Source organism: Emydura macquarii, unplaced genomic scaffold, assembly GCF_026122565.2.
Source record: "Emydura macquarii macquarii isolate MOO-44397 ecotype Brisbane River unplaced genomic scaffold, CSIRO-AGI_Emac_v2 contig_1876, whole genome shotgun sequence".
Taxonomy (NCBI): domain Eukaryota; kingdom Metazoa; phylum Chordata; order Testudines; family Chelidae; genus Emydura; species Emydura macquarii.
In genome coordinates this window covers 1,490,021-1,504,376 of record NW_027132013.1, presented here as the reverse complement: position 1 = coordinate 1,504,376, position 14,356 = coordinate 1,490,021, and the positions used below count along the sequence as shown (strand labels likewise).

The 14,356-nt window shown below is 37.7% G+C and overlaps 1 protein-coding gene across 3 annotated transcripts in view; it reads left to right on the top strand.

The window, feature by feature from the left end:
- PRMT3 (protein arginine methyltransferase 3) overlaps positions 1-14,356 on the top strand; it is a 92,809-nt gene that overhangs the window by 52,015 nt on the left and 26,438 nt on the right. For 2 of the 3 annotated variants that reach the window (XM_067558190.1, XM_067558189.1), the window contains exons 11-12: positions 701-888; positions 4,587-4,673. In XM_067558190.1, the coding sequence (XP_067414291.1) occupies positions 701-888; positions 4,587-4,673 (275 nt within the window). Of the gene's footprint in view, positions 1-700; positions 889-4,586; positions 4,674-5,473; positions 5,637-14,356 lie in introns of those variants that run through there. The other variant, XM_067558191.1, reaches the window with a different exon arrangement.

Here is a 14,356-nt window from a genome sequence, read left to right as displayed (position 1 = left end):
CCACAAATGGAAGTTGGGGAGTGGTAGAGTTGTGGAGGCTTTCATCGTCCATCTCAACTACTCAAATGAAGAGTGTGTAGGGAGGAGACTCCTTGGAGATGGAATGAATGGGGAGAGAACTCCTCCTTTCCAGAGTCATAAGGTATTTCTTAAAAATGCCATCAAATGAAGCTAATATAAAAGAGAGACAGTATTGTAATAGGCATCACAGAATTCTTCCCCTTCTGGAGGAAGGATATTTCACAAGGGATTTGCCCTTTGACATTGCTAGTAGGCTTGCTTCCGTTTTCCTAGAGGCCTTTCTAGCCTAGCTGTCTGGTGAATTTTCAGTCCTTGATATACTCATTTATGGGCAATCTCAATATAGAAGCCAAAGAATGCCCTGTGGCCCAGGGCATTCTCCACTGAATGATTCCCCTCCAGATCCATAACCCAACATAACCCAACTCTGGAAGTATTTTCTTCTGAAAAGGATTGAGGCATGTTGCCACGGTAGTGTAGTGAAACTTTCAATGCTACAGTCTAGCCTACCCGTATTCTGTGGATAAAAGCACTTCAGCCTGTGAGACTGTTGGTTGGGTGTCTGTGCAAGCCCTATAATCAGTTTCTTTTTTCTTTTGTTGTTACTAATTTAAAAAATGTAAAAGAGCATCTGAATTCTCATTCCTTTTTCATATCTAGTCCTTTCTGTTTGTTACAGTCTATCCAGACATCTGCACCATTAGCCTGGTGGCTATCGGTGATAAGAATAAACATGCAGATAGACTAGCTTTCTGGGATAATGTGTATGGCTTCAACATGTCCTGCATGAAGAAGGCTGTAATTCCAGAAGCTGTTGTGGAAGTAGTGGATCCAAGCACACTTATATCTGAAGCCAATGTCATTAAGGTACTGTACCAAATACTAATATAAAATAAGCACACGCTAGAAATGCATCCGTCAGTTTATTTCCATTCATAAATTCTCAAACATAAGTAAGTTTAATATGGGAATGATTAATAACAAATATTTAATCTAGAGAAACTTGTAATTGAAACAAATGCAGCACGGTTCACATTATTAAAATTACTGATGTTAGAATCTGCACCTGGTGTCTGATGTGTATAGTCTCCGTTTTGGAACTTCTGGTTCCTGATGTATAAAAGTAATCTTAAACTTTTTTCCCTCAGACTCTACTCTTGGTCTTTCTTCTACCCTTCCCCTCCCCCTTTTATCCCCACACCTGAGAACAAAGAAAATGTACAGGTTATATAATTTTGTAACTAACTTGCTACAAATTTCTGACTTCCATGTCAGTTTATATCTTCAGGTTCCTCTCTGAACCAGTCTGTGCTCTGTTTTCATAGTGACATTGCAAAGGAGATGAGTGATTACAAAGTAAATAGCTTTCTGTGTAAATAGATATTGTGATTCTTATTTCATACTGATTAATTTAATAATGTATGTCTAGTGGCTGAGGTTAAATTCTTGAACACTTACTTGTCTGAAATTTTAAGTGTGCACTGAATGGCAAATAACACAAACAGTTCAGACCACCTCAATAGGAGAAAGGGTTGCCAGGAAAGAAGTCTGTGTTTCTGTGGGGTGCAGATAAAACAGGCTGATCTGTGGGCAGCTGGAGAGCCTCATCCCCTCTTGTCTTTTCCACTTCCATCCTGGAGAAAAGAGGCTATACTTCTGCAAGAAATTTTAAGACTGTAAGGAGGCAAGACAACCCAACTAGATCCACATTTTCTATTTTCATTAGAAGTTTCTGTCTTTCCTTCAACTATTTGAACTCTTAAACCTATATAAAATAGTTTCTCCTATAATTTCCCTGGATAGTTACTTCTGTAAAGGAATTCTGTCCAAATACTTCTAGTGCCAAAAGCTTCTCTGGCTTAAATTTGTCTCTTATCAAGTGCAAGGGTAGCTTGTATTTATAAACTGTATCCCAGAGGTTAAAATATGGCCAGCGGGCTGTCAATTTTGATTATAAGTGTTATACTTACTGAGTTATGACCTGTCCAGGGTGAGTTAGCAATGGCTTCAGAATGTGTTGGTATGCTGCCAACTCAAAATTAACATGGAGCTATGGGCAGCTCCACAACAGCACAAAATATATTGCCTAAGTCAGTTTTAGTACAGGCATATGTCCCAATATCATGCTGGGGATATAAAAACATTAAGGTTTCAGGGTCAAGCACTCAAAAGTTAGGAAATGCCCATTACAAATTCAACCTTAGTTTGCCTCCCTTTTGTGTTTGCATCAGGAGACAGTCTTTGATTCCTTGATCACATCCTGTTTTTCCAACAGGACCCTCATTGAGTGCCCAGGAAGGACCTTACTCACTGAATAAACAGTTATTCAATATTTAATTCTATCCTCCTTATTCTATGTAGTCCCTTGATTTATTTACTGCTCTAAACCCTGCATTGAATACAGAAATTAATTTCCTTATGGGCTTTTCTCTGCTGCTGTTGTCCTTGTTTCTTCGTGTTTAGAGACATTACTGAATTTTTGCAACATCACTGTGAAATGAGATGGAGGTACTATTCCCATTTCTCACATGTGAAACTGAGAAATAGAGATTAAAGCTACAATTGTCAAGTGTCCACTAACTTTGGGTGCCCAGCTTGAGAAGCCTAGGGCTTGATTTTTTCAGAGTACTTAGCATTTAAAAGTACTTCATATGTCCAGAGCAGAACTCCTGCTGATGCAGTTGAGTGCTCAGCACTTCTGCAAATCAGTGCTAGGAATCTGAGAGGGTGCTGCATGCCCAATGCAGACAGAATCTTTTGAGAATTTAGCTGCTGAATTCCAGCAAGTCTCTACTTGAATTTCATTCCGAGGCTTATAATTTTGGCACGTTTGGGTGAATTTTTACATGGCTAGCAAAAGGCTTATCCTTGATACAAAGGCCAGTCCCTACCAAATTTCAAGGTTCTGCTCCAAAGGATGGAGGTACTGGAGCTTTTTAGTGGAACCTCTGAAGCAACATTTAACGTGGACAAATCAGACTTAAGCCAACACCTGGTATCAAAAAATTCAGCCTGAGCAGTCTTTTAGGCTAAGTCATAACTGCAAACAGGATCTTTAATGAGTAGTGTCTTAACTGTAGGTGTTGCTACCTATAATATAGTACTAATACTATTTCTGTGATATTACTGAACATACTAGTTTTAAAGTTTATTGCCAGTTAAAACATACTTTATCAAATAGTGCAATAAGTCCTTTTTAATATATACCGTTAGGAACAATTATTGTCCGAGCTGTAAAAGGCGGCCATGGTATGCATTAATAAAATTGGTCTCTGATAAAACAGCTCTTGTATAATGCTTACACTATTTTACAGTTTAAATTTATACTTTTTACAGAATTTTTAGTAACAATAGTATCTTTTTAACATAAAAAGCCATAGCTCTTGAGTTCCTTTGTTTCTTAGCGCTCATTGCACAAGCTGTGGTAAAATTGAGTTAAGCAGGAATGACATGATAGGTAAACAATTTTAATCAATAACTGTTCCACATAACAAATGGATTTAAAATATCAAGGAAATTATAAAAATGTTCCCATTCATCATATGATTATTAAAGGAAATAGTTTGGTATACTTTCCTCACATTAGCTGTTCATTAATTTTGAGTATTCTTTAGAACTGGGTTCCGGAAAATAAAGAGCGTATAGCATTGAGAAATGTTTGAGTATTGCGTAATGTTTAGCTAAACTATGGAAGTGTAAAAATTAGAAGGGTACTTTTTTTAAACTCAGTAAAATGTTCAGTTATCCTTTGTTCTTGGCCGGCACACTTTAGCTGCACTGCACAAATTATGAATTTGCTTTAAGTAAATAAAAAGATCAGTAGAAAGCAAAAATGTGTACAGTGAAATGTTTTTGGGTTATGATGAGATTGAATGTGTAATGGGATTCTATTGATAGTGGTACTAAATTTTCTTACTACTGTTAAATTTTTAATCCCCAGAATGCATACAGCATAGCGGGCTGCTACAATGCAGGTTCTCATTAGGCCATGCCAGTATTCCTCAACTGTAACCTGGAGGAACTGTCCTGTTCAGAGGGTAGACGTCTCCATGCTTAACCATTCTTTTCTACTGAACCTGCCAACATTGATGCCAATTAATATAATTAACAATCTTTTTTGAGATATGGATATTTGTCCATAGGGAGCTAGACTGAAACCAGCAAATTACTCACCTTAGGCTACCTTAGGCCAAGACATCCAAATGGATATACTCTAGGTCACTACTAATCTTAATGAGACTTCAACCAAAGGCTCCATATCCCAACTTCTATTTAGAGTCTTTCTTTATGTTAAGGTTAAATGTTTGGGGATTGTTGTTAGACAAATCTTTGTGGATCTTTGCACAACTGTTACTTAATTATGTTGTTCTAGGTCTTTTTTGTAAATTTCACTGTGTAGGATTGTTTTCTCTCTCCCCCTGAAGAATTGATCAGTAGTATATTATGAGTTGTCTTCTTTATTTAAAAAAAGTAGGAGGGGGGGACGAGTAAGTTCATCTGAGATGTATTTCTTAATTCTGATTAAACTGTTTATTGTTAAAATTAATGTTTCACTTTTTTGGTAGCGTATAGATTGTCACACAACATCCATTCCAGATCTGGAGTTTTCGTCGGATTTCACCCTAATTGTTACTGAAAATACTGTGTGTACGGTAAGACAACTTACTCTTTTTGCATTTGACTAACATTGCTCTTGATTGGCAGCTCAGTGCATTCATTAAAGGGCTGATGATAAATGAATGTAACTATTGCCTTTGACAGTTCATCTGTGCATTTACAGAGGTGTGAAACTGGTCCTTTAAATAGATTAAGGCAGAACCCCCAATAATAGTCTGGTTCAGTGGGGGAAGTAAAAGGGGAGGCATGGTTATTGAAAGCTATTTTTTCTTTTGTATTTTTCTATTGCCTTGCACTCTGACTCTCCCCTCCAGGCTAGTCAGAAGAATTTTCTGTTACTATAACTTAGCTTTCTGTAGCATAGAGCTGAGAGGGAAATGTTTTTTCCCATCCTGTGATATTTTCAAGATTACAACAATTTTCCCATTCCACATCAAGACAAATCAGACCTTTTTAAATATTTTTGCAAAAATGACTCACCCACCCACCCAAATGTCCTCGTTGTTAGGACACTCATTTGAGATGTGGGAGACCCAGGTTCAAGTCCCTGCTCTGAATCAGGCCAATGTAAATTATTAAATACTAAATTCATTTGTAGTAGGTCCTTGAACCTGATTAATGCAATAGGGACTTAAATATATGGTGCTGAGTTGATGTATTATTTTTACCATTAACCTTTTATGCAGTATAACTTTGGCAATGGTTTGAGTCATGCATTTTGTTCTCAAGATTGGTTATTAGGTTTTAAGAGTGTTCACAGCTATGGACAAATAAGGCTCTGTTTCCCAACTCTTTCTAGTTCTGCTTTTGTGATGGTCCCATTTTTTCCTGAAAGGCCTGGCCAACATTCTAGGACTTCCTCTGGAGGGAGAAGCAGGGTCTTAAACTAACCAGTTCCTAACTGCTGTTAGTTCTGAAAATCAAGATCAAGACCTTAAAATCAGTCCGGTAATTAATGGGGAGCCAGTGTAGCCATGTCTCAGCAAACCTGTGTTGATGAGTAGTGTGTGTTATTGCTGCATGTTGAATGAGCTAGATCTTTTTAGTTGTCCGTGATTTTATTCCTGGGTATGATATGTTGGAATAGTCAAGCTATTGACCTGTCAGTCAAAATATATGGCTAAATGGCCATATCTGAGTCCTGTTAGCCAAGGGAACATGCCCCATTCCCATCTGTAGAGGGAAGGAGGCATTTTTTAAGGGTTACTATTTGGGTATCCATTATTAGTGGAGTCTGAAAGGACTGCCAAGACTCCATACATACAGTTTTCACAAGATGGTGGGTGAGAAGGAGGTAAAGTGTTGGCTTAGATATGTACATAGCTGTTTGGACTACTTTGTCTGCCATCCTGAGTCATGAGATATTTACATACCTAATTGATTTATTGCGCATCTTAAGAGGCACCGTATAAGTCTGTAGAAAACATGTATATGTAATCAGACTATTGTAATATAGACACCCCTTGTGCAGAATTAAGATTGTTAAAATTGAATTTCTTATCTCTTGGGGCTTATCAGTTCAACCTTAGTGTTTTCTTATAGTTTTTATGTAATCATTTCTTCTGATAATGCCGAAAGGCATTTAATTAGGGCCCTTGCTGTTGTGTTGGGCGCTGTCGATAGAAAGGTTTCTGTGGGCTTGTGTACATGGCAAGATAAGTGTGCAGTAAGCTGGTGTGTGAATCTGCAGCACACTATCTTACCGTGCACTAACTCTCCATGTGGACCTCGCTACAGCGCACTAACCGTTCTGTAACAGTACCATAATGCTCTTTGCCATACTGTTGGAACACTGTACGTCAAAGCACACCATGGAACTTCTACTCTGCCGTAGCAGGGTCCATGTGGCGAGTTAGTGCATGACAAACTAATGAGATGTAGATTCACGTGCTGGTTTGCTGCACACTTAACTTGCTGTGTAGACAAGCCCTTTTTAAAACATGTTCAGCAGTATAATGCAAGACTATAGATCAAATGTACAGCCATAGTCATCCGTCACAGGCACTATTCACATAAGTGGAATTATTTAATGCCTGTTTTTCGTCTTTAAATGTGTATTTCAAATGCAGCCTTGCAAAATAATCATGAGAAGACACAGATTCAAGCACAAAGTCTACCAGACCACCCATTACCATGATGGAGACAATAGTGTGTGTGTGGGGGGGGGGGAATCTAGTGAAATTTTACTTAAAAGTACCCTGGGGGTAGTAGATGCATACAATTTTGTAAAGTTGCCTTAATGTATTACTGCTTTTAAATGTATACCATCAAATAAATAGGAAAGTATGAATTGCTGCAGTGACCTTAAATTTTGAATTTCCTGTCTTCTGTATATCTGATTTCTCAATTAAAATTGTATATATGCATTTTTTCCCATTGTGTATTATAAGGCATCCTTTTTGTATCATTTTATGAATGTCTATATCAAATTGTATTGAGAAGTTTGGAATAAAAAAGAATTTACCTAACAAAAGAGTAATCTGTATTAATGGGTTGTTGTAATAGGTGCTGAAAGCATAGTTCTGGAGCGTGCTGTGCATCTTAAACTCAAATTGATTTTGGTGGAATTGTAGATGCCTAATATCTTGCTTCAGGTGTTCAGTACCTCACACAATTGGGACCAGAAAGAGACAAAAATAAATGTGTGAACAGTAAAGTGAAGGGATTTCAGCTGTGTGTGTGTCTGTGTGCGTGTTACATTTAGGGCTGTCAAACGATTAAAAAAATAATTGCGATTTATAGTGAGATTAAAAAAATAGTCATGATTAATCGCAGTTGTAATCACACTGTTAAACAATAATGGAATACCAATTTAAATTTATTATAAATATTTTTGGATTTTTTTTCTACATTTTCAAATATATTCATTTTCAGTACAATGCAGAATACAAAGTGTACAGTGCTCACTTTATATTTTTATTACAAATATTTGCACTGAAAAAAGATAAATAAAAGAAATAGTATTTTTCAATTAACCTCATACAAGTACTGTAGTACAATTTGTTTATCATGAAAGTGCAGTTTACAAATATAGAATTTTTTTTACATAACTTTTGCTTTTGAGTGCAGTGTAAAACTTCAGTGCTTGCAAGTCGAATCATGAAGGGACATATGAATGCTGATCGTATCTGGCACGTAAATACCTTGCAACACCAGCTTCAACAATGCCATGCCTGTTCTTACTTTCAGGTTACATTGTAAGTAAGAAGCAGACAGCATTATCTCCTGAAAATGTTAACAAACTTGTTTGTCTTAGTGATTGGTTGAACAAAAAGTAGACTGAGTGGACTTGTATGAGTTGAATTGAAAAATACTATTTATAATAAATTTAAATTGGTATTCTATTGTTAACAGTGCGATGAAAACTGCGATTAATTGCAATTTTAAAAAAATTAGTTAACTCTTTTTGCGTTAATCACATGCATTAACTGGATTAATTTACATCCATAGTTAAATTCCATTGCTTTTTCTATGTGGATGCAGGAGAATGATGTGCATTTCCTTTGACAGGCAGTTGCAGATTGGACAAAAGGATATGTATGGCCATATAATAAATATAAAATTGAAAAACTCACATTAATGTAATGTTAAAATCGAGAAATTAGCTACACAAGTCAGGAAATTTTAAAAATCTAACTACTTTGTAGTGTTTCTAAGTGTACCTCCCAATAATGGTATTGGCTGTGTGCATCAAGAGGGGTAAAAAAATATGCCATTGTTGGGTGTTTCTCCATGTTTTTTGTAAATTGGAATGCTATGGTTAACATTGTGTTCTCTTATTTATTGAATGTGTGTGAATCAAAAGTGAAATATGCAAATTCTCAGTGCAATTCTTTGTATGAACATTTCATAATAAAATGTTTTCTAATGAAAAATTAGAGATTTTATATTTTAATTGCAACAAAATGATCTCTGGACCCTGTAGCCTTATAAAAACGTATCTCCTGTTTTTAATTCATGCTAGTGTTGGATGACACTGATTTATTTGGCCTTCTTTGAATAATTATGATCAGTTAGAGAACTCCACTTGGTCTTTGTCGTCCTGTGTTGTTTGATGGAGCGAGACAGGATATTGGCTAAAGTATCATTTTCCTTTAATACTGGATTTTTACAAAAACTCCCCTCTATTGTTGTGCTACTGTTTTAAGGTAATGTAGGTTAAATGTTGATTTAAGTTTTGATGCTTCATGAAATTTTATTGTTTGTTGTAGGAATTTTCTGATTAACACAGGCCTTAAAAAAAGCAAGTAGAACTCTCTCAAGTATTTTGCACTTAATCATGTCAGATTGATGTTTTATGAGTAAAATTTCCATTCCTTTTATGATGGAGTATGCAGGTTTAGTTAGCGGCTGACAGTCCATCTGTCATATCAGGCTGCCTAACCTTGCAGTAAATGAACAATAAAAGTCCATTACTTATATTGAGAATTTTTGAGGTGGTGCTTTTAAAAGTACAGATGTGTGCTTTGAAAACAGCATTAAAATGAAAAACAACGTGAGTCCTGTAGCACCTTAAAGACTAACAAATTTCTGTGGGCATAAGCTTTCGTGGGCTGCAACCCACTTCGTCAGATGCATTAAGCATTAAAAGACTTTGTTTGAATGCATCAGCTTCTGTTTCTTTAAGATGTAATTTTATATTTTACACGAGAGGAAGAAAATCTGAAAGCTTGTTTTTTTGTACTTGACAAAAGTTCTGATAAAAGAAAATGATGATGTTTGTGCCTGCTCTGACTTTTGTTTTTTAACATAAAAATAACACTGTACTTTAAGTTGTTGTATGCAGTGTTGTTGTAGCTGTGTCGGTCCCAGAATATTAGAGAGACAAAGTGGATGAGGTAATATCTTTTATTGGACCAGCTTGTGTTGGTGAGAGACAAGAGTTTACACAGAGCTAATCTTCAGGTCTAGGAAACTTACTAGTGTTACAGCTAAATACAAGATGGAATAGATTGTTTAGCATAAGTAGTTAACATGTATTTCAAAGGAACATTCAAGGTGAAGTGGCCTGTTAACATACCTCTAGTCACAGGGAGGAAAGGAGTGGGGGCATAGTGGGGGCAGGGGTGTTAATGGGTTATAGATTATTTTAATTAGCTATAAATCCTCTCTCTTCAGTCCATGATTTTTGGTGTCTTGCAGAATTATGGCTGTGACATCTCAGGGCACAATCTAGACTAGTGAGTAGCTGTGCCACCCCTACCCTTTACACTGCTTTGCTGCTGTAACTGCCCATCAGGACTGCTCACAAACAGCCTATAGCATACATGTCACTCCCAGCTATGTCCATGTGCACTTACAGCCTGCCAGTAACACCTAGGCTCTTACTAGCCTGAATTATACTGCATAGTGATCCCAACACATTCCCAGTACCAGATTTTCCCCCAGAAATGTACGTCTTGTACTGGACAATGCAAGCTTATATAAAGTCCATCATTTTTATTAATAGCAATGACATGCACAAATCTTATCGCAGTGGAGTTTCCCAAACATTTCAATTCAAACACACTGAGTTGGGTAAACTTATTTTATTCTTTTATTAACTACAAAGAGAGATTTTAAGTGAATATCAGTAATGAGGCATAATAAAAGTAAAAAATGGTTACAAGAAAAATATAGAAAATGCAACGAATGCCTAATTTGACAAACTATGTTAAACTCCAAGTAAAGTTTTTCTCATCATATGCTCTCATCATTCTTACTGGCCACTTTAGGTCAGGACCCCTTCTCTGTAGTGGCTGCTTCCTTTGTTCCTTCTAGTGCAGTGAATCGATGGACAGAGAGAGAGGGGGAGACGGAGAAGGGTGGTGGTCATTGGGGTGTCTGCCCCTTCTTTGTATAGTCCTGTCCTGTTTGAGAAGCATTTTCAGCTGGGAGCATGATGCAGGCAGGAAGGAAACCCCATGCTGCTGCTTTACTAAGGCCATGTCTAGACTTACAAGCTTACAGCAGCACAGCTGTGCTGTTGTAAGACCACTTGTGTAGCCGCATTACGCTGATGGGAGAGAGCTCTCTTGCTGACATAATAAAACTAGCTGAACGAGCGGTGGTAGCTATGTTGGCAGGAGACATAGCTCTGTGCACTTGAGTGCTTATGCTGGCAAAGCTTGTTGCTCAGCAACAAAAGTTTTGCCGACATAAGTACTAGTGTAGACATGACCTAAGAAGTAGATTTCTGCCCATGGCCCTTTTCTTCCTGCCATTGAATAGCCACTTAGCAGGTAATGGCCCATTGACTTTGTTTATACCTGGCTGAGGCATCAGCTTGCTCTTTGTCTTTGAGGAACTGGTTTGACCACTCCCCAGACTTGGAACATGTTTTAGTAACACCGTAGAGTGGAATCTGATAACTTTACATACAATGTTGCTACACATAATTTACCAGGACAATAATGATCAGCAAATTGTGAGTTTTCAAATGATCTATCACCAGGCATATTTTGTACGAAGTGCAGTAGCATGCAAGGAGTGAACATGGGGATACAGTCTCAGAACGACAGAAGCAAAACCTGCAGGCATATCTGCACTGCTACAATGCTCAACCTTCCCCACCCCTGCCAACACACCTGAAGCACTGAAGTGGAGTGTTAGGGACAGTGGACAATGGAGACAAAACTGAAATAGATGCCAGAAAAATAATATTAAATGCAACATTGCTGACCTTGAGATTAACTTCATGTATTTGGAAGTACAGGGGACTTAAACTATTACACAGAGGGAGAAGATTTCAATAACACTAACTTTTTATTTCCACCTTGCAATTTTAATAAGATATTTTAGAGCATTAAGTAATGCAGATTAATGGAGAAACTTAGGGAATGTCTACACTGCAATTAAACAAGTCAGATGACTTGGGCTTGTAGGACTCAGGCTGCAGAGCTATAAAACTGCAGTGAAGATGTCCAGGGTTGGGCTAGAGCCTGGGCTTGGAGATCTTCCCCCACTAACCTGCAATGTAAGCCCAGGTGTAAGGAGCGGAAGAATATTGTAACGCGAGGGTAGCATAGTGACAAGGCTAGGCCTGAGTTAGCATAAGTAACAATGGCTAGGCCTGAGTTGACATAAGTAACAATAGCTAGGCCCAAAATGACCCAGACATAACCTCAGGATGAAAGCAGAAGTAGGCTGACTGCAAAACCAGTTTAAGCCAGCTAAAAGCTAGCTACAGCAGTAAACAAGTGACTGCGTCTTATAGTGGATTGGTCCCTAGCTAACTGCCAATAGAAAAGAGAATAACAAGTGTTAAGGCCCAATCCCCACGGGAATTGAAATGTAGCCAATAAGCTTATTGCTAGGATTGTGGGAGGGGGTATTTTAGGACCACCCACGTGTTCCCTGCCCTGAGATTCTCCATGCATCCGTTGAGGCGATAGCGGATGTCTCGGGTGGGCCGGTTTCCTGGTTGCAACTCACTTCATAGGGCAAAGCATGGGTCTCCTTGCCCTCGTGCTGGTAAGCGCCTGGATCCCTAAATTGTACTCCTAACAGCTTAGCAGCAGCCCAAAATCTGTAACGTAAGTGCTGCGTGAATAAACTGCTGTTTGGGCACTACCTGTCTCTTCACCACTGAGATCTAAAAATAGAACTCTCCGCCTTGGCGGAGCGCACCAGGGTTAGTAGAATTCAAGTTAGCAGACTCTGGGTTGGTTAACCGAGGGCTTGAGCATTTACACTCATTTGTAACCTAGGTTAGGAATTGTTGAATCCTAGGTCCCAACCTGGGGCTCCAGCATCAACACTGAGCTATGTAGGCCTGAGTCCAACTACCCATATCACAGACTTCTTAGCCTCCTCTCAGAATGTGGCCCTTTGTTTGTGCTGCAGTGTGGGAAAACTTGACTATCCAGAGGACAGTGGGATCGTGAAATACTTTTGACACACTCCCAGAGCATGAGTCCAGTGGGGTTGTGTCTACACTGCAAAGCAATAGGGCTTGAATGCTAAGTTCTAACATGACTCAGGCTTGGAAGGGTTCTAGGACTCTAGGTCCAAGCCTCGGATAAGCCCGATTTGTGTAGACATGGAAGCGGCGATAGGTTTGAGCTTGAGTTTGAACTTTGAGTTTATATTACAGGGTAGACAGACCCTTACTGTCACCCTGTTTAATGTGCCTCTGCAGTGTTCGTGGATCAGCACTACTCCAACTTAACCTGTGATTTGTTTTATTGCTTAAATATCCTATAATAGCCTTAAAAAGAACTGGCTTTTGTTTCTTTAAATAGTTATATTTATTTCTTCAGATAATTCTTCAAGATGTCCAAACAATTAAACACAGTTTTGCAGAATTTTTGGGAAGTGTTTTTCATTTGACCTGGAAAATATGTGAAGGTTAAGTCAAATTAAATGTTTAAAATTGACTATAAACTTAATATTTAATATTTGATGTATGTGGATCTTCATCTTCAAAGCTTTTTGAAAGCATAAACTTTCAAGCCTCCACTCTGGCCAAGTTTTCTCTTTCCACTGTTTTCTTTTTGTTTTCTCCAATTAAATCTCTCATAGAATTAAGCTTCTCCTTTCTTGGCATCACCTTGATTTTAAATTTTGCTGTCATAGCCTCTGAAAATTCTCTGAGAGTGCAAACAGGCTCAAGATGATCATAATGAGTCTAAACCCTTTTGGTGCAGATTGACCTAATTTCAACCTCACAGAATTAATCTGCTAAAAAAAAAATCTAATTAGCTTGAAAAGCACATCTTTCCTGCTAGAGAACTAAGGTTGTCATTGCAGATTTTAATGAGATATTTGCTAAAATCAGTCAAGAGAGTGTGTTAGGAGAATATTCCATTAATTGTATTTGAAAGTTTAGTTTTTGGTGAGTTTTTGAGATTAAAATATAATGGAGTATTACCCTCAGCAGAGATCAATTGATGAACTTTCTGTTTTGTTTGAATGCTTTCCCCATGATCCTGTCAAGATTGTTTGTTTGGTTCTTTCCTGGGTGAACAGCAATATCCCATGGGAGAAAAAGGGAAGTGTCAGTTGTCAAAGAGCAGTGTATGCATTTTTATTAAAAGGGGATGGACAAAGGGAAAGGGAATGAGAGGACATTATTAATGTACTAAATCTCAGTGACTAGAATAAAAATGCAGTTAATTTTGATTAAAGTGATTTTAATTGAAGGGCAGCTGTATTTCTGAAAGATTTAAAATTTGGAACAATTTTGGTTGCTGCACTTGAGAACTCATTTGCCAGATACAATAAGAGCCTAACCACAGGTATTTGAATACATAAGTGTTAATTTGAACCATAATCATAGTATTGAATATCTATAGACACAAGTAGGAAACCCAGGCCTTGTGTCGTATGTATCAATGTCAAACACATTCTAGAATACACTTAGTCTGTTTTTAAATTAGTGGATAATTTATGCATTGCTATAGCATACTATTAAAAATGACTTGTCTTTATAATCCATTTGCTGTCGAGAAAGCTATACAATAGGGCACCTCAGGGTTCTGTATTCTTTTTACAGAAATAATAGTTTTTAAAATAGCCTTTGTATTTCTGTGAGACAAATGTAGTAACTTTCTCTGCTGCCTGGATTACAAGCATTCCATCTCCATGCTTGGATAAACTCCATCAAAAGCGCATTATCGTCCTACTTCTGTGGCCAGCTGCCTAATTGTATCTGATATAGCCAGGCGCTGTTGGAACATGATACCAGTGATGAGCAAAAATGATAAATTACTCCCTGCAGGTGATAGGGATGATGATA